Source organism: Apostichopus japonicus, chromosome 8 (genome assembly GCF_037975245.1).
Source record: "Apostichopus japonicus isolate 1M-3 chromosome 8, ASM3797524v1, whole genome shotgun sequence".
Taxonomy (NCBI): domain Eukaryota; kingdom Metazoa; phylum Echinodermata; class Holothuroidea; order Aspidochirotida; family Stichopodidae; genus Apostichopus; species Apostichopus japonicus.
In genome coordinates, this window is record NC_092568.1 from 215964 (window position 1) to 242469 (window position 26506).

General features: G+C 37.7%; 2 protein-coding genes across 7 annotated transcripts in view; one reads left to right on the forward strand and one right to left on the reverse strand.

Annotated features, from left to right (window-relative positions):
* Positions 1 to 4080, reverse strand: part of LOC139972147 (dihydrolipoyllysine-residue succinyltransferase component of 2-oxoglutarate dehydrogenase complex, mitochondrial-like) — a 30563-nt gene extending 26483 nt beyond the window's left edge. Inside the window, exon 1 of the mRNA XM_071979123.1 lies at positions 3924 to 4080. Coding sequence (XP_071835224.1) covers positions 3924 to 3995 — 72 coding nt within the window. The 5' untranslated portion in view covers positions 3996 to 4080. The remainder of the gene's footprint in view (positions 1 to 3923) is intronic.
* A 4342-nt stretch (positions 4081 to 8422) lies between these two features.
* LOC139972146 (uncharacterized) overlaps positions 8423 to 26506 on the forward strand; it is a 47307-nt gene continuing 29223 nt past the window's right edge. For 3 of the 6 annotated variants that reach the window (XM_071979117.1, XM_071979118.1, XM_071979120.1), the window contains exons 1-8: positions 8423 to 8808; positions 9620 to 9750; positions 9979 to 10074; positions 11187 to 13452; positions 16240 to 17501; positions 23852 to 24100; positions 24480 to 24599; positions 25822 to 25846. In XM_071979117.1, the coding sequence (XP_071835218.1) occupies positions 8691 to 8808; positions 9620 to 9750; positions 9979 to 10074; positions 11187 to 13452; positions 16240 to 17501; positions 23852 to 24100; positions 24480 to 24599; positions 25822 to 25846 (4267 nt within the window). In that variant the 5' untranslated portion in view covers positions 8423 to 8690. The remainder of the gene's footprint in view (positions 8809 to 9619; positions 9751 to 9978; positions 10075 to 11186; positions 13453 to 16239; positions 17502 to 23851; positions 24101 to 24479; positions 24600 to 25821; positions 25847 to 26506) is intronic. The other 3 variants (XM_071979119.1, XM_071979122.1, XM_071979121.1) reach the window with 3 other exon arrangements.

The window sequence follows — 26506 nt, forward strand, 5'->3', positions numbered from 1 at the left end:
ATAACCCCCCCCCCCCCCCTCAGTTAGCAGCATCCTGGCCACACCACTGGCTATAATTCCTGTTTTCCCCTTTAATTCCTATTTTACCCACTCTCTCAAACAATACCACTGACCTATATGGAAAGCCGTTTTAACATTTAATAAGGAATTTCAGATATCTCGAAATAATTTCAGATATCTCAAATTAAATTACAGATATCTCCAATTTATTTAAGATATCTACAAATAACTGCAGATATCTCAAAATCAATTTCAGATATCTCGAAATACCAGGGAATTTCAGATATATGAAATTGAATTCGAGATATCTCGAATTCAATTTCAGATATCTCGAATTCAATTTCAGATATCTCGAATTCAATTTCAGATATCTGAAATAGAATTTTGGATATCTCGAATTCAATTTCAGATATCTCTAATTCAATTTCAGATATCTGAAATAAAATTTCAGATATCTCGAATTCATTTTCAGATATCTCGAATTCAATTTCAGATATCTCGAATTCAATTTCAGATATCTGAAATAGAATTTTAGATATCTCGAATTCAATTTCAGATATCTCGAATTCAATTACAGATATCTGAAATTTCCCGATTAAATGTTAAAATGGCTTTCCATACGTGCCATTTTAACATTTAATCGGAAATTTATGCATATGCATTTCAGATATCTCGAATTCAATTGCAGATATCTCGAATTCAATTTCAGATATCTTGAATTAGAATTGCAGATATCTTGAATTCAATTTCAGATATCTCGAATTCAATTTCAGATATCTCGAATTCAATTTCAGATATCTGAAATAGAATTTCAGATATCTGGAATTCAATTTCGGATATCTCGAATTCAATTTCAGATATCTCGAATTGAATTCCAGATATCTGAATTAGAATTTCAGATATCTCGAAATCTATTTTAGATATCTCGAATTCAATTTCAGATATCTCGAATTCAATTTCAGATATCTGAATTAGAATTTCAGATATCTCGAAATATATTTAAGATATCTCGAATTCAATTTCAGATATCTGAAATAAGAAACAATTTCAGATATCTAAAATTCCCGATTAAATGTTAAAATGGCTTTCCATAGACCTACCCTATTAAACTTTCTCCCCTCTACCTGAGCAGACATAACTTCACAAGCACGCCTTCCCAAAATTTTGGCTGGCTGCCTACATACCTCAGGCTCAAAGACTTCTAAGAATCGGCAAGTGCTGATTGGCTATAGGGCTCTCATGCTTACAGTTCAACAGTTAATAACAACTCCCAATCCTGCTTTAATTCCACTAACAGCCTCTGCAGAGCTTAACCAAAAATGTAAACAAACACTGCAGAGACTGGGAGGCAAATTAAAGGAGCTTTGACATAAAGGTGAAGGCTCAGATTTTTTTAAACAATGGGGATTAATTGAAATTAATTAACTTTTGACCAAAAATTATTAGGCATCACCTTATTCATACACAATCCAACAATCATCAGTTCAACTTTGAATGTGATCCATCAAAATCTTGAGGAGATTGAGATATTTGAAAATATTACAAAGAATGACCCCCGATGACCCCCTAAATGACATTTGACCTCAATTTTCCGAACACCCCTCGTAACCCTCATCCCTAGAAACGTTGTGACCAAGTTTCATTATAACTGGCCATACACTGTACAAACGGAAGCAATTTGAAAATATAGGGCCGCGGCCCGGGCCACAAAAGACCCCTAGTTGATCTTTGATCTCAAATTCATGAACACCCTGAAGGTAAAACTTCCATTGTACTATCGTGACAAACCCTCAACATTGTACCATGGAATCTGTAGGAGAAGAAGCATTTTGCGTATTTCCACAAAATGGCCCATTACGGCCCACAGGTGACCTTTGACCCCAAATTTCGGACCATCTCTGATGGCCCTATACCCAATGGTCTTTGTGTCGAAGTTTCATGAAATTCCATTAAACACTGTGCGAGTGGAAGTGGTTTTACCAATTGTTGATGGATAGCGTGATAGAATGATAGACGCCGCACTGTAACAACAGCTCACACCAGCATGCTGGTATGAGCTAAATGGGGAATTTTGTTTTTGATTTTTAATGTTTCAAGTTTTTTTTCTTTTTTTTTCTTCTTCTTGAAGTTGCAATTTATTCTAAGTCATGTTTTAAGTCATGTTTTAAGTCATGAAACACCAACATGCAATGTACAGCTAATTACATTCAAATGTTGTACGTTGTCCAGAGGTCTGATAGCTCAAGACACATTTGGCAGGTGCGTTAAATAGGCCTATTCACATATTTCTGTGATTGTGAATGACCTAAAAATTGAAAAATTTCGGTCAAAATTGACCTTTAATCAGTCATATTTACCACATTTTCCTTACCACTTTGAGAAATTGTATCTCGCGATCCTGATACTCCACCATACAAAACTTTGTATGGTTTTGAATACTCTAAAAAAAAGCCTCATAGAACTACCGTACATCGTTCGCCAGATTCAATTTGGTTTATTTATGTACTAATTTTGCTATTGGGTGGATTGACCATGTTCGCTAGCTTCAACTAAGTTCAGTATATATCAGGGACGTAGCCAGGGGGGAAGGGGGAGCAACTGACCCCCCCATTTCAGTGTTGAAAAAATGTTAACAACTGTTGAGTTTTTTGCATGGTATTTTGTCAGTGCTCTTTTGCTCTTGAATACTTGTCAGCTCCGTTAACTCGATTATAATCGTAGGAACATTCAGGCCTACTGATTCAGCTACTTAATTTGGCAGATGCAATTAGCTAAATTTAGCCTATAGCCTATTACCAGCCTACAGTTGGCCACTGCGTAATAAAATACATATAGCCTACCTAATCGCACTCGATGGAGAGTCACGAATCGTATGCACAACTACGACAACAACGTGCGTTCTCATCCTTTATATGATTCGTCATAAGTTGTTGCACGAACAGCAAGTTATGAAGCTAAGCTAGTAATCGTACGTGATACACGCTTCCATGTAAATAGTTATTACACTGCTAAATATGAAAGTTTATATTGTCCATCAATTGAGTTCTTCAAATGTATTTAAGTCCAGACATTGGACAATAAACAAGAATCATCCTACTGGAAAAATTGTAAAAGAGCACTATGTTTTTCTTTCTGATATAATATGTAAAAGAACATGTAAAAGAATAATTCAAACCGGAAACATCATCTCCTGATAATATGATATCATATGATAATGATGAAACTGGAAAAACATTGCACCAGAACGCATCTAAGGACCTTCAATTGTTACTTTAAATTTAATTAAATTTTACTAGCCAATAACTTTAAATGGGTGAAATAATTTGTGAAAGTTCCTCAGACTATAAACTTATTTCATCACATCACTGTATAATGTTGGGCTTTCTTTGAGGCTGTGCAGATTAAAATTGCTACCAAACAAGAGACTACAATACTTGACTTTCAAACATGTTCGCTAGCCTGTCTAAATAGCCTTGTATCATACATACAGTCACAAAATATTAATGCATAGTCTAGGCCTATACCACACAAATTGACTGTACCACATAAATTAAGGGGTACACACAAAGTTGCCATACCACCATTGCATGGAAGCGTGGAAGTTTGTTGTAATACGTCTGTTCGAACCCATGTCGAAGAGCCGCAACTACAACAGCAAGAAACAGTAGATAATGTGCAGCACGCTAAGGCAAGGCTAGGCTTCAGTTAATGTTAACAACATGCGAAGTTGTCTAGCCTAACAACGGTAAGCAAGCATAGACTATTGTAACACATTACTAATACTACTAGGCTAGGCCAAGTCCCAGGTAATTAGAAGTGTAAGCCAATGACCAACACAAATCAAAACATCGCTAATTTAGAAATAATACAACAGGATTTTTTTGGGTACAAAAACTGAGCTTGGATTTTTCTCTTGTACTTACCAAAATCCGACAAGATAAGCCGCTGCTGGCGGTGAAACGCGGGAGAGCGGAAGGTAATCTTTGAAGAAACATCTTCTGCCTTCGTTATAGTACGATCATCCTTGAAAATCCGAACATATGAAGACATGAATACAGGCCCCGAATAAGGTTCTGTGTTGCCAAATTTAAAAGCAAAATAATAAAATACATTGCATTTCGATTCGTTTTTCATATTTAAAAATTTGACAAATACTCTTCAAATTAAAAATAAATATTATCTACATTCTACAGTCGATATTCAATCTTTTTCGTCGATATTAATATTTTCAGTAAAACATACAGATTCTAAGTCACAAATGTACTGAACTTGAACAAGAATGTAGAAGAACCGACAACACCGTGAAGGTGACCTCGGGATGCTCGATTGATACCACAATATAGATATATGCTTACTTCATTGATACTACCAATTAAGCTCATTTGTGACTAAATTGAAGCTGGGCTGACTCTTGGGTCAGTGATCGCTCCTGGGTCGGGTCAATATGACCTCTATGTACCCTTCTATTTTGAAGACTTTTGCGATTATCTGAGTGAGAATGGTGACGCAGAGGCGCGGGTGCAAAAACAGCGCAAAATGCTAATCGAAAGGTTGTTCTATATGTAAGGAGCACCATCCTGTCCTCACTATTGCAAGCATCCAGTTGACCCTGATAATAGCAACTGGACCATGGCCGAACGGTTCACAAATATTTTGGAAACACACTTATCACAGATCTTATACTACTACGTACGATGGCATGCACTATCCTGGAAAAGAAAGGCTTTACCTACTTCGATGACTGATATGTGCAGTTGTAAACCGTTTCCCGGTTTAGTACGTCTGGTTTTCTTTACGATATAACAATTCATTAGTAATATAAACATTAGTAGTTACTGTTTACTGGTCTTTTTACTTTAGTTACAATCAATGCCGAATACATCATCATATTTGTGATCACACTAGTTTCACGTGGGTATTTTCAACTTTACCTCTGAGTACAGAAACCTGGCCCGCGCGGGCAAATGAATTTGATTTATTCTAGGAGCCAGTCTGTGCTATGGCCAGTGGCGGACTGGCCACACGGGCATTTGGGCAATGCCCGGTGGGCCGGTGGGGCCGTGCATGGGGAGCCTGGTAAATTTTCACAGTAGTTAATAGAATACAGACGGGCTGTGTAGAATTATATTTTTAACTGTGGGAATCAGCTCATGAAATCACCATGTTAGTTAGTCTGTGAGTTCGTAACAAAAGAACATGCTATTGGCACACTCGTCCGGGCTAATATTTTTACGACAAGATATACAAGTACTTTGACCAATGCATTCTGACATATACATAGCATCGGCAGAGAATACAGATTTTATTACTCTGCACCTCGTCTTCCAAAAAAACGAAGTAATAAAAGCTAAAATCTTATTAGATTATTTGGATATCACCCAGTAGCTTATTCCTGAGACTTATGTATGGATAAAAATGACCAACATATACAGTAGGGTGTTTGCATGGTTATCAAAATTAGACGAAAGTTAGTCGTCAACGAACATCTTGAGGCGTTCATGTTGATGTCTGTGGAAAAAAGGATCTTGGCCAAACTTGACAATAAAATATCATTGATGGTGTGGCTGCCAGGAGCAGCAACTGCGTATAGGCTCCTACTCTTGTAGACATGACGTGTGCTCGTGTTATTGAACATATATGTGATTTTATTTATGCAAGCATGTTGTCACAAAATGCTTGACAAACTAAATAAAATTCAGTCTAAAACATATATTTTTGTTTACGCTTTTAACTTTTCTCAGTAGTTAATCAAGTGTTGCTTCTGGAAAATTATTTTTGGGTCTTTTTTAAAGGATTATTGTAACCTACAAAATTGAGGAATATCGCACCACTTTGCATCTATAGGCATTCCTTAACTTCAAAAAATCTGAAAGGGGAGGGCCGGGACACCCGCTCCCCTTAGACACCTCCCCAAGGACGGCGATCACTATAGTAACATATCAATGAATAATGGCCCGGTCTGAGGTGAAAATGCCCGGACCGGTTTTAAGACCCAGTCCGCCCTGGCTATGGCACTATGACATTCGTAACTGACATCATGGTCTTAATTGTTGAATAACTAACTATAACTGTAATGAACTTGAAAAGTACATAGTGTATCGCTGAAGTAAGGACAACGCCGGGTATGAAGGTAAAGTGTCTTTCGTGGTAATAAAGAACGGCCAAATGTGGCCCTTCTGCTGGTAAACGTGTACGACACACTGATCTATGTACACTCGTATATATCAGCGTACGTTCGGCTACACATGCCAAGATTATTCCCTTGACGTTCCGCCCGGCAACATTTCGTCATAGACGATCTGCGAATTGTTTGGCTTCCGAAAGCGCATGTAGTAGGCTAATGGTGGCAGAGATTTCTGGCGCTATACAAAATCTTTGGTTGGAATCACTACAGTACTTTTAAACTACATTACTGTCTGTCATAGGCGTACGGGACCATTTCAGTTTGGGGGGCAGAACTTTTCGTGCCCGAAAGTTCCCGTGACACTATCTAAGCGGAGCGCCACCATCGGTTGGCGCGTAGCGTACAAGAATTTTTTTGGCACACAATGCCTCTCAGATTGCCGGAAACGGCACTTCTGAGGCCTTGCAAGTTGCATCTAAACATTCTTTATTTTATAATCTCACGTTTTAGAAATTTACACTTCCCCAAAAATTTGTTCAATTAGAAGAAGAAAAATGGTAACATCACTTTGAGGGGGAAAAATGGGACAGTATGTCTTTTAAGCTCCTATTTAGTTTCCTTATTTATTATTTTAACACAGTACTCAGCTACCTCCAGAAAAACATACATTGTCCAACGACACGTAGGCGGGATAATGTCGCTGTGTCGGGTGAGACTGCAATTTGTCTCACAAAAAAGTATAAAATATTACAAAGAATATTATAAACCTGTACTTCTAGGCTTGTAGGCACTCCCCCCCCCCCCACACACACACAAGAAAATGTTTCTTATATACACTCATGTTGGGGATGTCCAGGTCAAGGGCGGCGGAAGCACTTTTAATCGGGGGGGGGGGGGCACCGACATCAAAGGGCACTTTGAAAAAATTCGATTGGACTGATGCAGCCTTATATTTAGTACCCTTTATAACTCTTATTGTATTATCTTTTTTTGTGTATACACATCACTCCATCAACGCCCCCCAAAGGAAAATATGCATACTAGCACTGCAATATCCAATGCGCAAATTGGGAAACAAGGAAAAAGTTTTCTTTTGAGACAAAATAAGGTGATATCATGCTAGTTGCTAATGTAGGAATCTTCCGATTTTTTTTTTTATTGTTAATATCTTAACAAATTTTTTCCATTCGAAATAGCTTTGAATTTGACCCATAGAAATTCATGAAAAGTCACGGGCTTAGCCAGGATTTGCAAAGTTGTATGTACAACTATCTGAGCGGAGCGCCACCATCGGTTGGCGCGGAGCGCACTAGAAAACTTTTGGTCTTATACCCCTCAGATGGCCGGAAACGGCCCTTCCCGAGTGTTCATTCTGGTTCCCTGGCCTCTTGCTAACTTGAGGCACCTCAATTTTTATGTAGAAAAAGGCACATTTTTAACCTGAGGAAAGTGGGGGTGGAACGTGCCCGCTGTGCCCCGGTTCCGCTGCCCTTGGTCCAGGTATACAATTGACTAGTTAGAAAAAAAAATTGATCGTGCAAAAAACGTGGTAGCCCAGATGAACTGCGCTTACGGTGGTGTTACATGGAAATATTCGGGCATCATGATGCTAAATAAAGAAAATCATGGATTTGTCGGGCAAAAATTTGAAAAAGATTCGGGCAAGCTACTGCATATATTTCCAGAGGACAAGAAATTCGGGCAAAAGTCCTGAAAACTTCCTGCAGCCAAAAAAAAAAAAAAATTATATATATATATATATATATATATATATATATATATATATATATATATATATATATATATATATATATATATATATATGTATATATATATATATATATATATATATATATATATATATATATATATATATATAGGAATAACGGAAAAACTGTTAAACAACTATGCTGCATTTAGAGAAAGGCTGGATCTCGAGTGAGATACAATAATTGAATTAGGTAAGTGATTGGAAGTAAAACAGCCAATGTTTGGTTTTTGCAGAGCTTTCGAGCAAAACTAGCTCTTCTTCAGTGCATGATCAGTGCATGATCACCGAATATATATATATAATATATATATATATATATATATATATATATATATATATATATATATATATATATATATATATATATATATATATATATATATATAGATATATATATTTTTTTTTTTTCCTCTTTAGGCTGCCCGAATTTTTCAGGAATTTTGCCCGAATTTCTTGTCCTCTGGAAATTTGGGGGGGCAGTCTCCCCCTGCCCCCCCCCCCCCCCGCCTCGTACGCCTATGCTGTCTGTGGCTGTGGGCAAATTTGACTGGGGGAGAGGACAGGGCCAGAAAGTTTCGACAGCCCTATAAGAATTTACACTTTAGAAAACAAGGGGTTTGAATACCAACCAGCATCTACGTGCTCTTGTGACAAGCTGTGATATTGAAGGTCGAGGCATTGCAGATACACCAAACGTCCCGAGCGTGTGGCTGGCAGGTCTTTGACCTCGGGTTAACACTTCCGTAGTATTCGTGTCCATAATATCAGACGACGTGTTCAACGACCAGCTAAACCATGGTGATGTCGTGGAATTACTTTCTGGTGTTATTTCTCTGCCAATGTACCATTTTTAGCAGTTCTATGAGAGAGAACTTACCTAATGAGCTGCAATGCATGGACGACGGATGTAAAGGTAAAATTTTGGCATTTGCAAGCAGATGAAGTGTAACTTCAGATTTTATTTCTATATGATTGTGTGAACGTTAGTGCAGGCATGAAGGTGCACTAATTATCGATCAGACTGTGAGTATGAGATACATTGAGCAGTGAATGGTAGTCTAAAGACTTTACAAACTATTTTAACTTTTCTGAAAAATAACATATTTGCTCAAATAGGACCAGCATATCTAGTCTCAGTTAGATTAATTAATAAAATATTGCGTAGCAATTTTTGGTCGTAAATTAACTAGCCTAGCCTAAGTTGTTTGTTACTCTGTTAGTTGATCACAGCAACACAACTTTCAAAAGATGTGCAACACAGAAGCAGTCAGTTGGTGACTCATAAATTGCTTTAGAAAAAACAATAGTGTTTGTAACAATTGGAAGGTTGAAAAAGGGAACTTATTAATAGGCCTGACATAAGCAATTAGACCAATTTACATTTTAGCCTGTATTAATTATTATACTTACAGACATGTATTCAAAGTTGAAAGAACACAAACCACACCACCAAGACAACTTGTATGAATAGCAATATACCTTGTGGATCTGGTTAATTAGCATTAGTGTAGTTCTGATAATTCATTTTAAGATTGCATAATTACCAGTAATATTCCTGATTTCTGTTCAATATTTTTCAATCATCTTAAAGTGTTCAGTTTGTTCAAATGTTATGACTAATTAATTCAAAAAAATTGACCATTAATATCATGTTTACTATTGTAGTATATTTCAAATGCTGTAAATTATTTGTTGTACTTACAAAGCCTTCCGTTAACCTTCAGGAGCTATTTCTCAAGCAAGGGGTGAAGAGGGCTTCCAGTCTGAAGATGAAACTTTTCTCTCTTTCAAAAAGAAGGAGTTGATTGAAGTACTAGGCAAACCGAGTGAAGACAGCAAATTGTGGTTCGCGAAGGTAAGTCCTTTTGATGAAAAGCAAATCTCCACAACTGTCGGTCTTGTATTGTAAACCAAAACAGTGTTTTGATATAGCTTATTGATGAAAATGACCAAAGATCTTCCATGTACATCATTCTATGCAAGGTGTTGCATATTACTAGTTGAGTGCTTCTTACCACCTCACAAGGTACAATTTCATGAAAGAAGGTATGCCAGAGTTACTTTTGATTTTTCTCTTTCACAGCTATTCCAGTCCGGTCAAAAAGGCTTCATCAGCAAGAATCTTGTGAGGGAAGTTCTTGTATTCCAAGAAAATCCACCTGTAGTTGTACCACTGGAGGTAAAGCAATCCAACCAACATTGACAAGCCTAGAAATTCTGACTATTTTTTTTCTCCAGGCTATCCAGACTATTATTTAGGCTATTCAAGAGCTTAGAAACTTTTGTATAATTAGGCACTATTTAATATAAATGTTATTTATTTATGGTTAATATTCTCTGGCTAAATACCAGTGGATTTCATTGTTTGCCAGTAGAACAAAAAAAAGCACTTGCATTTCTCTGCCAGTAGACATGAAGAACATAAACACATAAGTCAGTTAACAACCGGCATTCCAAAAAGTGGTACGATTATTTTACCTGTAACGTTAGCCCTGTATTACAACTTATTATCAGCAAATATTATTGTACTACACCCATACGAGCCTGTATAGTAATTGATGTGTACTGTAAATTAGGAAAATGCTAATTTCAGCCAGTGGATTCTTAAAGCACTTGCATTCGTTAGCAAGTGGGTAAATTAAATCCTGACCTGTTACAATGAAGTGGATTTGTCATCATTAGTAACACACAGACATATTTAAAGGCAGTGGATGAAGGTGGTGACATTGAAAATGATCAAATCTAGTTTCTCGGAGATGTTGTGGGTTTTTCATCCTGGAGCAATGTATGCTGTTTTCTTTTTATATCTGAAATGCTCTTATAAATGGTAAAATAGGTGTAAAATTAGCTCAACCTAATCATTGGATAGCCACCCAACTTGAAGTGTAAGTGTCAGGCTATTTAGCTTTTCCCCACATGTATATCTGGCTGGTTAGTATCATAACAATAACAGGTAATAATGTAGTGTTCACATTTTGTCTAGCATTTTGTAAGTCTCTGAATTTTGCCTCTTATAAAGCACCATGGTTCCTGTGTACAAAACTGCTATACATCTTTGCGTTTGTATAGCAATTGGCTCAAATTGTATAGCATTTTGCGATGCAATACAGGATGAATTATTCCCTGAATAACCACTTTTCAAGCCGACAAAACTTTGAGAGGATAGGTTTGAGAGTTTCAGAAAAGTGGAGACTTGCAAGCGTATGCAATACTTTGTGCCTGCTGGGAGAAATGAAACAAGAAGTGTTAACATGTAATTTGAAATTCATTTTCTCTCTTTTGGCAATGCAGGTTGCTTATCCTAAAATCATCCCAAAGGATGACAACCTGGTGCAAAATGGAGAAGATACAAGAATACAGAATCCATCTTCTGACTCTCCTCCAAATGACAACCCTCAAGAGAGTGACACTCCTAGCAACCAAGAAGATGAAGGAGTGAATACAGGTGGGGAAGAAGAGGGTCAAGACAAGGAACCCATCAACCAGAAAGAGCCTCCTCAGCCAGATGGGGATGTGAAAGAAGCCCTCGCTGCTGAACAGGCTGCACTGGCCAAGGAAGAACTTCAGTCAGGTAGTGAAGACCCCATGGAGGAGGGAACTGCCTCAGGTAATGTTGGGATAAACCAAGCGGAGGAAGGGGACACTAACACACAACAGGGTGCTGGGCAAATTAATATTGAAAGGGAAACTGGTGCCGCAGGGCCTTCTAACGTTGGGGATGTTGTCGTCGATCAAACACCCTCCTCTCCTCATGAGATTCAAAGTAAGAATGATGAAATCAATGTCGATGAAAGCAAACATGAGGGATCGATGGCACCAAATCATGATGAAAAGCAAAGTGAACATGGTAATGGTGTTTCTGGTAATCAAGATAATAATGCAAAAGAAAATCATGTAGATCCTATAAAAGAGAAAGATCCAACACCAAAGAGAAAAAGAAGAGACAAAAGAGAAACCTTAACAGTTGAAAATATTGAACCACGAAGTGACTCAGAGCTAGTTCAAGAAATGGGCAAAGAGGGTGGGGAATCTAACAGTCCCAATCAGGAGGGTCGGGAAGTAAATAAGGACACTTTGGACTCTCAAGGAGAGATAGGTAATGATGAAAAGTTGCCAGAAAACAACTTGGATATCCAACAGAACACTCCAAACGAACAGCCTCCTAGTCAGGATGCTGGGAGCGAAAAAGCTCCACCAAATCTAACACAAGAAAAGGATGAATCAGAGCCAGTAATTTTGGCCGAGAAAAATAATGATAAATCCGTTGCGGAAGAGACCATTGGTTTAAATGTTAAGAATAATGAGACCCCTGAACAAGCTATTAAAAACCAGGAAACCCCCATGGTGGTGGAGATGGAAGTAGACACCAAAAATGATCAACTAGTCATAAATGCCATAGAGAAAGAGTCCAATCCCCCTAATGATCAGACCTCTAACCAGGACAGTGATAGTCAAACAGTAGAAGTTAAGATTGGTGAACAAGTAGCAGTAACTGACAAAGAACAAAGTGAGGGACACCCTAACCAGGTACCAGTGACTGATGGTGGGGAAGGCCTTGCCCCAGAGCAAGGGAATAATAAAGTCATCCAAAATGACCTTAAAAATAGTGAAGGTAACCAGGTCTATATTGAACCATCTAAAATAGATATAGAGTTTGAAAATAAGGGAGCTTTGGACCAGCCTAGCGAGGCACTTGAAGTGGAAAGGAAGCCACTTGAACAGGGAGATGTGGTACCTGAACCTAATAGTGAGCCTCAAATGGGTCAGGTTAAAGGGGTTGAGGAGGGTAGTCAGGAGGGTAAGATTGACATGCAAGCCCCCGCTGGGGAGATGGAAGTAGAAACCAAAAGTGATCAACTAGTCATAAATGCCATAGAGGAAGAGTCCAATCCCTCTAATGATCAGACCTCTAACCGTGATAGTGATAGTGAGCCTCAAATGGGTCAGGGACAGGTTAAGGGGGCTGAGGAGGGTACTCAGGAAGGTAAGAGTGACATTCAAGAAAATACAGACACAATACAGCATGATGTTCAAAATGAAAATACTGAACAGAATGAAGTGGAGGTCAATCATAAAAATGAAGAGGTAGATTTGCAGAAACCAGAGCAGAATACTTTAGAGGTGCATGATCTTGTTGAGAACTCTGGTAATAATGATAAGTCAGATTCAATGCCAGAAGAGGAAAACACTGCTGTAGATAACAATGAAGGGCAGAGAAGAGATGAAATCGCCAGTGCTTCTGCGACTAACGATGCGGAAGAAAACAACGATCGTAGTGATGGTCAACAGGGAAAGGGTACGGAAGTAGACGGAGGTGGACCAGGTCAGGTAGTAGACCTGAAAACAGGTGTAGATGAAATCAGGGGGAAAGAGACAGAGAGCTCTGAAGAGTTGAAAGCACATCTTGATAATGATGATGAAGTTGATAAGGTAGAGGTTACTCCAGCAGAAGAGAGGGATGAGGAAGTCACGAGTGATTCGTTAACTGGAGAAACCCAGCCCCCGATAGATGAGACAGAGGAGATACCTTTAGAGGAAGTTGAACAAAGAGAGGGAGGTCAGTGATGTAAAGCAGCTGCTGCTCTTCAGTTGCATGCTGCCCTCTAAACCACATTTTTCTTGCCTAATTCATTCAAACTCTTATCCTTCCGTCAAGGCATCTCTATCTTCATCTCAAACAATTTGACTTACAAAGGGCGAGGTCAAAGTTGCTGAGGACTTTTTCCATTCTTGGAGATGACTCTTTTCTATCCTTTTAGCATAAAACATTACATTCATGTTGTACATTCTACGACATCCCCCAACGACACACAACAACAACCAAGGTAACTAATTGGTATATTCATAGTCCTTTCAACTTTTTTTGGTTGTGCCCTCTTAAATATATGTTGTGCACATTACACCAGAACCTCACATCGAACCATAGCAAATTTGTTGCTCTTTGGAACCCCGACATTACCCAGTCTATCATTATTAAAGAAGAAACAATATTGTTTAAGAAGCTTTAGTTCAAAGCCTTCATACGTAAGGATTAAGGTCCCTTTCCTCCCTCGTGCCATTTCATTACCTTCCTGGGGCATAACTGTGTGACGACATTTTAACAAATTAACGTCAAATTGTTATACAGGTATTCCCCAAAGAAAAGTTACAAGGTCAATGTCAACCGATATTTTCTTCATACAAGTCGCTCATGATGTTCTTTGGATTCTTCTTTATTGCTTTCAACTTTCCTACATGACCTACCATTTTCTCTACAACATGCTACTCTCAGACAACTTGCCTCTCAGCTCTTGGACAACTTGCTATTCCTATACCACAAGTAACTCCCCAGCAGCAGCGCCATTCTCAGCTTACTTACTTGGTTTTCACTGCTTCACTTACCTGTCCCAGCTGCTTGACTTATCTAACACTCCTATAAACTTGATATTTAGCTTTGCAATTGTTTGCAGTTTGTAATCTTTTATAGACAAATGCCCCATGGGTATAAAACAACAGCAAAGTTGAGAAGGAGAAAGAATGTTCAGTTAACACCTTGTAGAGATAATCAACCACTCTTACAACTTATAGACCATGAACAGTTTGCATACCATTGATCAATTAATGCAGATCAGCAAAAAGTTGTCGTATAAATTCTGTAGATTTACCTGACATTTTTTAATTAACTTTAGATCATGCACATCCTCTATGGTCCAATCAAATCCATATACATTGGGTACTTACCATTTTTACAGCCAGCTAAACCATTTTCACTTTCTGCCGGGTTAAGCATTATATTGAGATGAATTCTTAACCTATGAGTCCTTCAGTCTTAGTTTCAGTTTTTTCTTCTTCAAAATTAAATTCCTGCACCAACTTGATAGATTCCAACTATACTGTTTTTCGTGAAAATATTTCATATTTTGGTCAAGCTTTCTTTTCATTGGAGAAAATATTACCACCTGACTTTTGCAATGTTCTATTAGAAACAGTTGAAAGATCACATGACCACACAGACAGTCGTTTGGGGTCAGTTTGTTAGTTTCCATGGCAACTGAAATCTGTTCTTAACTCTTGTTTGGGGTAGTGTGTAAATTGTACTGATAATCAGGCCATACCAGCTGTATAATTTTGTGAGTATTATATAATGTAACCAGGATGGTAAGTATTTTCTTTTTATTTGCTCTTTTTCCTATTTTTGAATCATGGGTGCATTAGTATGCAAGTGGGAAGATTCTAGGTGATAGAGTCTTTTTTCTATTTTTTTTTTTGGGGCCTCTTTGATTGCTTTCATCCATGGTATCATGTACAGTATACTTATTTATTAGTAGCATTGTGACAACAGTTTAAAGGTAACCTTTCAATACATGTTGCTTTTAATATCAAGCACTAACCAAATTGCTTTGTGTAATATCAACACCTAGGGTGTGATAACTGTTGTCATCATGCTCAACTATTAACTGTTGGGCTTCATGCAGAGAGACAGGAATATTAAACCTACTTATTACAATGACATACCTGCAGGATGTCCATAATATAAACACAACATGAACACCTTAATATTAACGACTGTAGTTGAAGTACTGATGGATGAATAAACTAATAAACTTTCATCCACATCAGCACTTCTTAATTACTTTACTTAAAAGAGTACTTTACCGGTTTGCTTAAAGTTGATATGAATCAGTATAGTCCCCAGACTGACCTGAAATTATCAAAGTTCCACCAGAGGTCCAAAACAAAAATGAAAAAATTCTACTTGAGCTTTGTTTGACGAAGCTAATTATGGTGTTATTGTCTATCCTGTCCGTTCCCTGGCCTGCAGGATGTGGAATGCTGCTTTAAGGCACTGGGCCAAAACAACAAGCTGCAGCAGCTGTAACTCTGCTGCAGTAAGGCTGAATCAATACCAAAACAATAGAGAATATATCTGTCCTATGCAGCCCTCCTCAGCATCCTATTTATGGCATGGTAACTAACTTGATTAGAGTTGTTCTATTGGAATGGTTATATATAATGATCAAATTTGGTGGGCTACAGTATGTTCAAACATTTGATCTTGTTTAACTGCCTCCTACAATAGTACCTTACCTCACCGAGAGAATCTAATTAGTCTAAAATTAATGCCCCTCCTCAACATTTTCTTTTTTAATTTGGAGCCTTAGAACCTACAAAAAAATAATTTTAGAAACTTGTACATTTTTTAGCAATCTAAAGTTTTGGGGACAAAAATATGATGATTCTTAAGCTCAAGTGTAGCAACTTTGGAATGTATTGTTCTTGGGTGGATAATTCTTAGATTTTGTTTACCTGTTTTATTTCTCAAACTTTTTGAGGTTGTTTTATTTATCTTGGTTTAACATTTCAGGTGAGACTGAGGTATCTCCTAGTACAGGAGAGGAGCACTCTGGTGGTTCAGCCGGGTCAGACATTCAGGAGGAAGCAGTGAAGGACGAAATACAGGAGGACAAGAAGCCAAATTACTTCGGTGTGATCCAGGATAATCTCATTAAGACTCTTAACGAACAAGAATTAGCAGATGACAAGGATCAAGAGAAAGAAGTGAAGGAAGAATTGATAACCGATGCTCCTCCCATAGAAGAGGAGAAGAACTTTGAGGAGGAGGAGGAGGAGGAGGAGGAGAGGGGACAACTATCAGATAAAATAGCTACAGTTGATGGAGAGTCTGACACTGGTATCAACAGCAACCCTCATGATAATGGCGATAGCTCAAACCTAGACAGTTCTACTGGGAAGGAAGAGATAGAGCCAGTCATCTGGAGAAGTGAAATTGATGAAGGTTACGACTCGGGAACTGATACGGAAGATGAAGCAAATCCAGAAGAGATTGCAGAAGAGCAACTCCAAGTGGAATCAGATGGTAAAAGCAACAAAGAAACACCGGAGGAAAGAGACAAGTCTGTAAACGACAGATTTGAAAATCAAATTCCTGAAGAGATCCAGCCTACCCCTCAGTTCGAAGTGATCGACGGTACGACCATCTACTTTGACGACGAAGACGATTTCGTGTTCGATCAAACGGCTAGTGGGGGCGGCTCAGACCAACTACAACCAAGCCACAACCTGCCAAAAGGAGAAGAAGAAATGAAAGCGACTCCTCCTCTATCAGACGTGACCACTGGCAAAGTGGAGATGGGAGACCAGTTTCTATCCAACAGTGACGACCTTGCCAAGGCTAACATAAAGTTTGACAGTTGGCTCCGCGCACCCGGAAATCTGATCATCCTGTTACAAGAGCTAGCTGCAGACAACCCTGCCATCCGGGATGACGACCCTGCCCTGCACAAAGAACTGAGTTTAATGATGAACGATGCCCAATGGAAGAAAAGGATCATGAAAAGGATGTGGCATTTCTTCAGCGACGATCCACTCGCTGAGAGACTGTTTGAATCTTCTGAGGGGAGAGATGAAGGAATTCCGGAAGAGGTTAACAAAAATGGTGACTCTGATCCGTCTGATCCAGCTCAGCTGTTGCTGCAGGGAGAGAATCTTGAAGAGCGGATCGTTCTCAAAGATCCTTACAACTTTGAATCTAATGATGAAGATGATGTCGAGGAAGAAGCAGAACTTATCGCAGAAGGAGACCAGATCTTATCACTACCTGTAGAGGTAAGTCCTTTTTCATTTTGAAAATGATTGGGTTTGTCATTTGGGATACCAGTGGGATGGTCCATCGGATAAAGGTGGGGGAAATCCGGGCAATGGAACTTGGCGTTTGGCAGACAGAATCGTTGATACTGCTTTGCAGTGCCTCATTTCCACTGAAATGTGTACAATTGTACCACCATCAAAACATACTCATCTACAAAGTTTACATAAGAAGATATATCTTTGCCATCCTAAATATCATCTATATTATTGAAATTGAAGTTGGGTTAGTTTGTCAATATTAAAATCTTGTGGCTGGGTTAAATTTTGTGAGTTGCTGTCCAGAACTAGGCTAAAGACAAACTGAGAAATTTACAGTGGTTCCCAAACGAGAGAGAAACAAGAACAAGATGCATCTAGGAGATATCGCGAGCATCGTAAATCTGCAAAATAAGCACAAAGAAAATCCAGCAGAAATGTTACTCAATTAAGTACTGTTTCATTGCTCTGTACATCTATGTGAGGCAAATTGAAATACAATTCCTCAGTTATTTTTACAATGGTTAGTGTTGTTTTATAATGTTTATAATGTTAGATAAAACACAAGCCGTGTCATTAGAAGTTTGTTAAACAGAATCGTGCTTAATTACATGAATTCAAACCTATTTACTTTGACCAGGTAGTTTTATATGGCATCTTTTTCATGAGTGGATATATTTTATAACATGTGGATATATTGTATAACTTGTGGATATATTTTATCAGTGGATATACAGTATTTTATAAGTGGATATGTATATCTTAGAAGACGCTGCAGCCGAAAGCAAATGTTTACAGTGTTCAGTTGTCCCGTAAAACTAAGACACTAGAGTCTTAATCCATCAAACTCACATAAATAATATCCTTTAATTCCACTTTTGGTAAGCAATGAGACTAACATTAATGTATTTCAACTAAACAATCAATACTGTAAGAAGCACTGTGCTTATAGTACTACAGCACACTGTAAATCAAACTTAACCGTACTGTAGGTTAGTTTGAAGTCATCAGAACATATCAACTTCTTAATATTACTCGAATCACGTCGCCAGTATTTAAAAATGGTGGCTTCACCGTGCTGTAATATAAATGCCACGGATTGTATCCGTGGTTGGCCTTTGTGGATGGTAAACTATACCACCCTTAGCTTAGTCAGTATCAGTTTCAACTTTTCTCAGTTGAGATAATCTGAAAAGAACTTTTGAGTGACAAATCCTATTGAATGACAAGGGGTAGGAACAGAATTCAAAAATCCTGGCAATGCTTAGATTATAATATTCCTCTCTTCCATTCAAGTTAAAAACAGATTTTTTTCCCCGAGCTCTGGGCTATTCTTTTGTTGTACTCACCTGAATAAACTCTGCCTGATCACTGACCATCAAATCCACACAAAGTATCTAGTTTCAGCACACCTGCATTTGAATAGGGTTTTCTTTGTTTCAGATCTGACCTTGACAATATTGACTCTCTGCAGAATGCCTTTCATATGAAAAAAATCAAAAATAAATCCTCTGCCTAGGGAAATTAATTTGTTGATATTTCATTGATTTTGTTTGTTTCTTTGTCTCCATCAAAGATTGCATAATAAATTATGTGACAAAATGACCTTTTGTTTGTGGAGGAATGCAAATGACTAATTTGTAATTTCACAGTTTATATTAATTTCTATGCAGTCAGCGATACTGCAGCTTTGTAGCAAATCTTTGCTGGGATTTATTTTGGAAAAACTGGAATATTGATGTTCTTATGTTTAGTTTGCTCTAGCAAAGCAGTTTATCTGTGGTTTGCAATTTTGCTGTAAGTATATAATTCTTTTGCTTTGTGTATGTGTGTAATAATATGCCTTAACTAGCAAAACATTGGTACCTAGCCTATACCGCTGTAAATAAATAAATGTCTTATTTTTGAGATATTCATTATTAAATAGCTAGCAGTAGCATTCTAGAAAATCTTTTCTAGATTTAAAAAAAATATATATATAATTTTTTTTCTTCAATTATGCTTTATCTTTGGTACCTACTGTAGCCTATACTCTTTGTAGAAGATTACATATCAACCATACATGTACCTTATCCGGGGGGGGGGGGGGGGGGATTAGAGGAAGTTTACCAGTCAGAAGCCACAGTATGTGTAACACTGTCTATCCAGGGATCACTCAAGTCTCGTTCGATTCAACATAGAAGTTGTGAGGGAAGGGGATTTCAAGAAAAAGTTGTTTTATGTACACAGTTTGCCATCGTTCATTTAAACTGATGAAAAACTTCATAGAGATTATGAATACAGTTACTTACCATATCACCAGTAATTAAAGTGAATTTGGTGGGAAATGGAATAAGCCTGTGACATACAACAAACTCAGCTACTGTACCTCAAGGTATCCGAAACCGTACGTACATTATTTAAATTAATCAAGCATATCACTGATATACAATATGTTAGTACCTTACTGTATCATGCATAATTATGCTGCCTACACCTTGCACTTAATAGTTACTATGTACAGAGTTATTACAGCACGAATGATCTCATGATTTCAGACTACCAGCGAATATACAAGAGCCAAAGCCAACTGTCAAAATAATTTCAGTCCATCTGTTCCATTGCAGTTATCTGTGACTCGTGTGTGTTTCTCCTGAACATTCAATTTGCTAAAAATTTGCTTTAAACTGCTCCACACTTGACCGAAATAGTCGCATTCATCTTGCCTTGTAAACAATTTACCACATTAATCAGTTTTTCTCATGACTTGGTATTTAACAACTCAACAAACAATTTTTTTTTTGTTCAGGTAAGTGTATATTTATCTACTTTAAAGTTTTTCCATAGAGAAGATGCTTCACTGTGTTTTAAGCTACTTTTGTTCTAAAACTCGTTCACAACAAATTACTCCTTGTTACATACATGTGTCAATTCAGATGCATATATGTTTTTGTTCCATTCGAAATCAATTTCGTACAGTGTTAAGTTGGCATCAAGTAAAGTCATCCAGCTATTTTCCCCCTTTTTTGTCAATTGTGTCAAAGTGTTATGTACTTCTGTATTTGTGTATCCCAGTAGGGACTAGGATATTTTTAGGTGTTACTATGTGTCTGCATGTTATATGTTAGTAAACACACAATGTACAGGTACATTACTTTACGTCCTTCAGTAAAACTCAGCATCGGGTGTGAAATATATCTCAACATATAGTATCGTAATATATTTCTTATCTAGCAACATTTTCTTCACAACATTTCTGAGAGATATCTAATTATTCTTAAACACATTCACATACCCCATGCACATCCCCTTCCTTTTGAAAAAAAAATAAAAACGGTCTATCTTACTAGGCTTCTGAAAAATTCGGTAATATTGGAACACTGGATTTTTTATTGCCAGCTTTGCCCTCATTGTGCTATCCCCAGAATAAAATCAAAATTGGTAGGTCTAGCCCACCTACCCCCCCCCCTCCCCACTGGAAGACAGAAAATTACTAAGAATCCAGTATACAATAGTGACTTATATATTTATTTGCAATACAGGCCCTGCACATTGTTTCAAGATTTAAATTTTTTCCTCTGGATGCAATTATATCTTAGCAACCCCCCCCCTCTACCTGCACAAAACAGATGGTTATGCCGCTGGCATTGAGTCATCACTTTGCACCCATCTGACCAAACCGTGTATTGCGTATTTACCATGCGCATACTTTGATCCAATATTTACATTGTTGCAAACATTTGTGGCTCTTCTTTGTGTTTAATAGGGAGACTGGAGTTGTTAATCATTCAAGCCAATATAGGACATTTTTAAATCATGGTGCAAAATTAATGCAATTCAAAAACAAGAAAAATTTTTAATTAGTGAACTGTTTGTAATTCCGTGGTGGATTATATTATTTATAACAGATAACGTGTCTGGCTACTGTAGGTACCTTCATTTAACGCTTGAGCAACCTTAAGCTCTCCATGATACCAAATATTAGTCTTCAACACAATGGGATTAGTTTCATAGACTTTTTGAGGTTAACCTGATTTTGTACTGCAATAGTCTTTGCAATATACAATCCATACATTATGTATAGTACGTCAGATGATTTGCTACAAGTTATTTCAAATTCAATCACTGGACATGGTTTGTGTTCGATCTGCACTGGTATAAGTTGCAGATGTGTGTGTGTTTATAGCTGCATCTAATATTGAAGCTGGTACGATATTAACTGTAGAAAATTGTTGTTGACTCATCAATTTATGTCGCAAATTGAAATTTCCTTTTAATTCATAGAGGAGACTTCCTGTACATGCATGCGTAAGTGACGTTGCTCTTCAGTGATCAAACAACCAAACATCGGTTTTGGTAAATCAAACATAAAATGTGAAACAAAGCTGTTTATAAACTATGTACACAGTACACTAGGAGTCTAATATCTCAGTCCTGTTTTTTTTTTTAAATTCTAGCTTCATTCTGGCTTTAATATTTAAAGTACACAAAAAAAATTATTGACTATAATAATATATACCTTCCATTTCAATTGAGTATGAATGCTTGACGTGTATATCATGTATACGCTATATGGAAATGACATCATGTCATTTGGGATTTCTCTGTGTGAAAGTTCAAAAACAGTTGTGTAGTACTCACTATCATGAAGATGTCCCTTCACCTCAGAGGAGTCAAAATGCATATCGTGGACGCTCGTACTATAATTAGTTGATTGCATACACGTGTTGTACGTGTGTAGTATTGCTGTGATCTGTATTGTAACCAGTGTTAGCAGCGAGCCGTGTTCTGGGTCTTTTTAAACTCATCTATCAGCCAGTCTGTTCAAGTCAGCAGTGCTTTGTGCAAGTTGTAGACCTGACCATTTTTATGTGTTTGGGTTTAAATTCTGTGTCATGTTTACAGTACTACACTTCTCTCAAGGTAGGTTTCATTGCCAGCTACAGTACCTGGTAGCTCTCTCTACGTACAGTATACTATGTAAGAAGCAGACTGTACTTTAGCATTTGTACAGATAGGACGTTCCATGTATTCATTCATAATAACTGTGTGGTCAGTGGTCTAAGACTCCATGCTGTACGTGTGTGAAGAGAATATGGTTCAAATTATGTAGAATTGAGGTATGACTTCACATAGTCAATTATATTGGATTAATAGTTCAAATAGGTTTAACTTCAATTAAAAAATGGAATCATATTCCAGGTTGAAGAACATCACTTTGTAATATGCAGATGGTTGTGTGCTGGTAGGCCTATTTATTGATACAGTGCATGTTTTAGATGACTTGTTGTAGGTGCAATAACAGTACAGTGCCACCTTCTATGTTTATGATGATAGCTCACAGCATTATTTATTGTGTTGATATTCATACACCACATGTACTGTGTCACCTATACAGGCTGGTGTGTGCACACACAGTACTACAGTTCCATATTTTGTCATTCGATGGATTGCCACATCGTGTGTTGTGCTGAGGTAGCAAGCCACCAGCGAAAGTGAAATTAAGCTGCGGATCAGCGGTCTTCTTTAAATATTTAGTGTATGCTTGTTGTCTTAACCTATATAAATATGTGCTGTAAAACATTTGTTATCACAGAATGTCTCACAGGATGAAGTTTGATACCATGTTCTCCAACAGCTTATTAAGACATGATGGAGGGGATGGGTGGGATAGTAAAGGTTGCAATTTGTTTTAGTTTTTGCAGTCCTTCTGGTAAAAAACTGTACAATTATGTATTTATGAAACTTGGTATGCATCCAAAGACACTTATCATCCAGGTCCCACTGTCCCTCAATGAAACTCCTAGTTGGCCTGAGTGGCCATGGTAAGAAGTTGTCACTTTGGCAGTTTATACTCAGGTTGTAATTAGTTTTGGGTTGGCTAGAAACAAGTAAAAATTTCTAATTGCACACACAAAAGTCATTGGCTTTTGTGATACAGTGTTCATGGGATAATTGTGTGTATCAGTTTTGAAGGCTTGTAACTTTTATCTCACATAAAATAGTATCGCTACTGTGTGCAAAACCTGCTATATATTCTTTTCCACTTGTATAGCAATTGACCCATTTTTCATAACCTTTTGCGATGCGATACAGGATAAATTATTCCCTGGTGTTTCAAACAAATAAGAAACAGGGGGAACAAAACAAACAGATGGTTGTCAAATAACTCTTTGATACATTGGGAGGAATGTGATATAGTTTGAAACTGTATAAATTGTTATGAACTCAGAGAATATATTATTTGCCCACATTTATGATTAGAAAGAAACTTTAAATAATAATATTCAAGCTGCGTGCATTATCTCAAAAACAGATTTATGATGATTTTTTTTTCTTTGTAATTTCACCAGGAAACCTATCAAGGCAGTACCACTCAAACTCCACGATACCAGACTGATTATCCACCACCCCTCCAGGACCACACTGAGGTCCCATCTGACTACCCATCTGTACCCATCACAGATGAACCAGACATGGAGGAGGCAGAGGAAAACAATGCAACCAGCTTCTCGGTTGACGACATGATAGAGATGATGGAGCAGAACTGGAATGCTCTGTACCAAGCCGCTGCTGAGACTGCTGTGCCTCTGTTGGATATGGTGAGTTTGACCTACAGGGGGCCACAACATGAATGAGGATTTAGGCCCTGCGAATGAAAAATGGAATGGTCCCTTTGAAGAAAGCAAGGGGAAAGGTGGATGGGGTGACTATACTTAGGCCCACAGTATGGAGGGACTCTTTAAGCCAGAGGACCAATGTCACTGGAACCTAAACCTCTAGGAAAGCTTCATTAACCTCTCTCCTTTCTCCCACCCCCTTCCCCCACCCCCATTCATCGGTCATGGCATGCCTTGCTGGTTGCCTTGCATGTTGGAGAATTAACAAACTTGAAGGCAGATTTCAACAATGCCAGAGGCAGGGATAGAAAGTTTTTTGGGGGAAATTTGTTTGATTTGATTTCTGTCTTTTATTTCTTAGTTGCCAGAGGAAATGAAAGATGTTTTAAGACAGCCAACATTGTTTGGAGTTGCTTGGACGACTTTCATTTGGTTTGAAGTGGCGGTCAGCTCCTTTTTTGCTTTACTGTTCTGTGGATGTGTAAGTAGTACTCAGAGTCAATTGTTATTGTTATTTCGATTTTTTTTTAAATAATTGTTTAACTTAAGTGTTTCTTATTCGTTGTTCTAAAGTCAAGATTGTTACAGCTTTGTGAGCAACATTCATTTTGTTTTCGTCTAAAATCATAGAGAAGTTTTTCAGCATTTCACAAACCATTGTGTGTAGTAAACAATGTTATGTGGCATTGTGTGCTGTGTCAAATCTCAAGATGTCTCTTTGGTAACAGATTTGGAGATACAATTCCAGTTTTCATTGCCTCGTAAGACATTGACAACATAGTGTATGTAACACAATGGAGGCATTTAGTTTGCCAAACATTTGGTGTCTCTGCAAAGACACGTGCAAATTATAAACGAAATCCAGATCTTCGTCAACTGGGGGCTTGTTTACAGACTGCGAAACATTGAGGTCCACAGGCGCGTAGCCAAGGGGGGGCGAAGGGGGCAGCCGCCCCCCCTTGAGCATATTTTAAAAAAAAAATTTTAATGTTTTTATGATATCGCTAGTATTTTCAAAAGAGAAAATGCTAAGATGCAACTTACAAGGCCTGGGAAGTGCCATTTCCAGCGATCTGGGAGGCATTTTCAGCCAAAATTTTCTTGTACGCTTCTCGCCAACTCATGGTGGCGCTACGCTTAGATAGTTTGCAATGCAGAATCTACAGTTTCGCCCCTCCCTTGGCAAATTCCTGGCTACGCGCCTGGAGGTCCAAAAGAATTATTCCCAGGGTAATGTCTGAAAAGTTTGTAAATGAAACCGACATTTCCCATGGTATTGGATTCTAGATAGATTTAATTTGCTGATTGTAAAAGAAACAAACGTTGACATATCATCTTGATGTTCCAGTTGTAGACCACACCCATTAGTTTTCAAAGAGAGTTGTGATTGGTCGACAGGATATGTATCCTTTTACCAATGATAATTGCAATGGAGGAGAAAATCAGAATCACCTCTACCTCCTGACCCCCCCAACCGGCCCCACCCCCATCCCATTCATCTTATGTGGTCATGGCTTTGTGAAAGTGTTACATTTCAAGGTGTGGCATGAATTGTATATTTTGATGTAATTATATGTTACTGAAGTACAAACATATGGTTATATGACATTTTGTCAGTCTGTGTATATTTTTCATCTCTGCCATTGACTCTTTTTGGCAATTATCACCATTTAATTCACTTTTTTTTATACTCTCTTTTGCAGATTTGCAGTGCAAGAAAAAGCAGAGGTTGGTATAATTTTGGGATGACAGGCGATTCTTTCATTGATTTGACAAAATTGCCCGTTTTAAAATACGACAAGGGCGAAAAAAAAAGGAAATTTTGAAAAAATCGTCTGTGCACTTTTGCTTCAGACTTTGGTCAATTTTATTGTTTGATTTCAATTTCATTTTACAATTACAATCTTAACTTTACCTTGATTCTTGTGGGTGTTCCTACTTGAATCTTAATAACTTAAAGCAGTTATCTCATTTTTAATCAATTTTGATCTATTTTCAGATCTATTTTAAGATGCTATTTAATACTAAAATTTCATCATGGTAAAAAAGTTTCTGGCCGACAGAATGTTGAGAATCGGATGAAAAGTTAGTTATCACTTCCTCATTAAGTTGAATCTTACCTCGATCACTAGTGGTCTAATCTGGACTATTATTGGGTAGGTGAGGTATTAAAGTTGTTGACCAAACTTATAAAACTGCTTTGATATCTTGAAAGATGCTGTCACAGGGAAAAATGTTTCACTTGTAATTTATCACATAGTATATAGTATGATGCATATCAATGCAAGTTATACAGATTTCAATTCCTTGTTTGTTTGTTTTTCATAAGATTTGCACGATTTCCATCTCCGACTTCATGCCATGCTGGCCAAATACCATTTTCAGGTC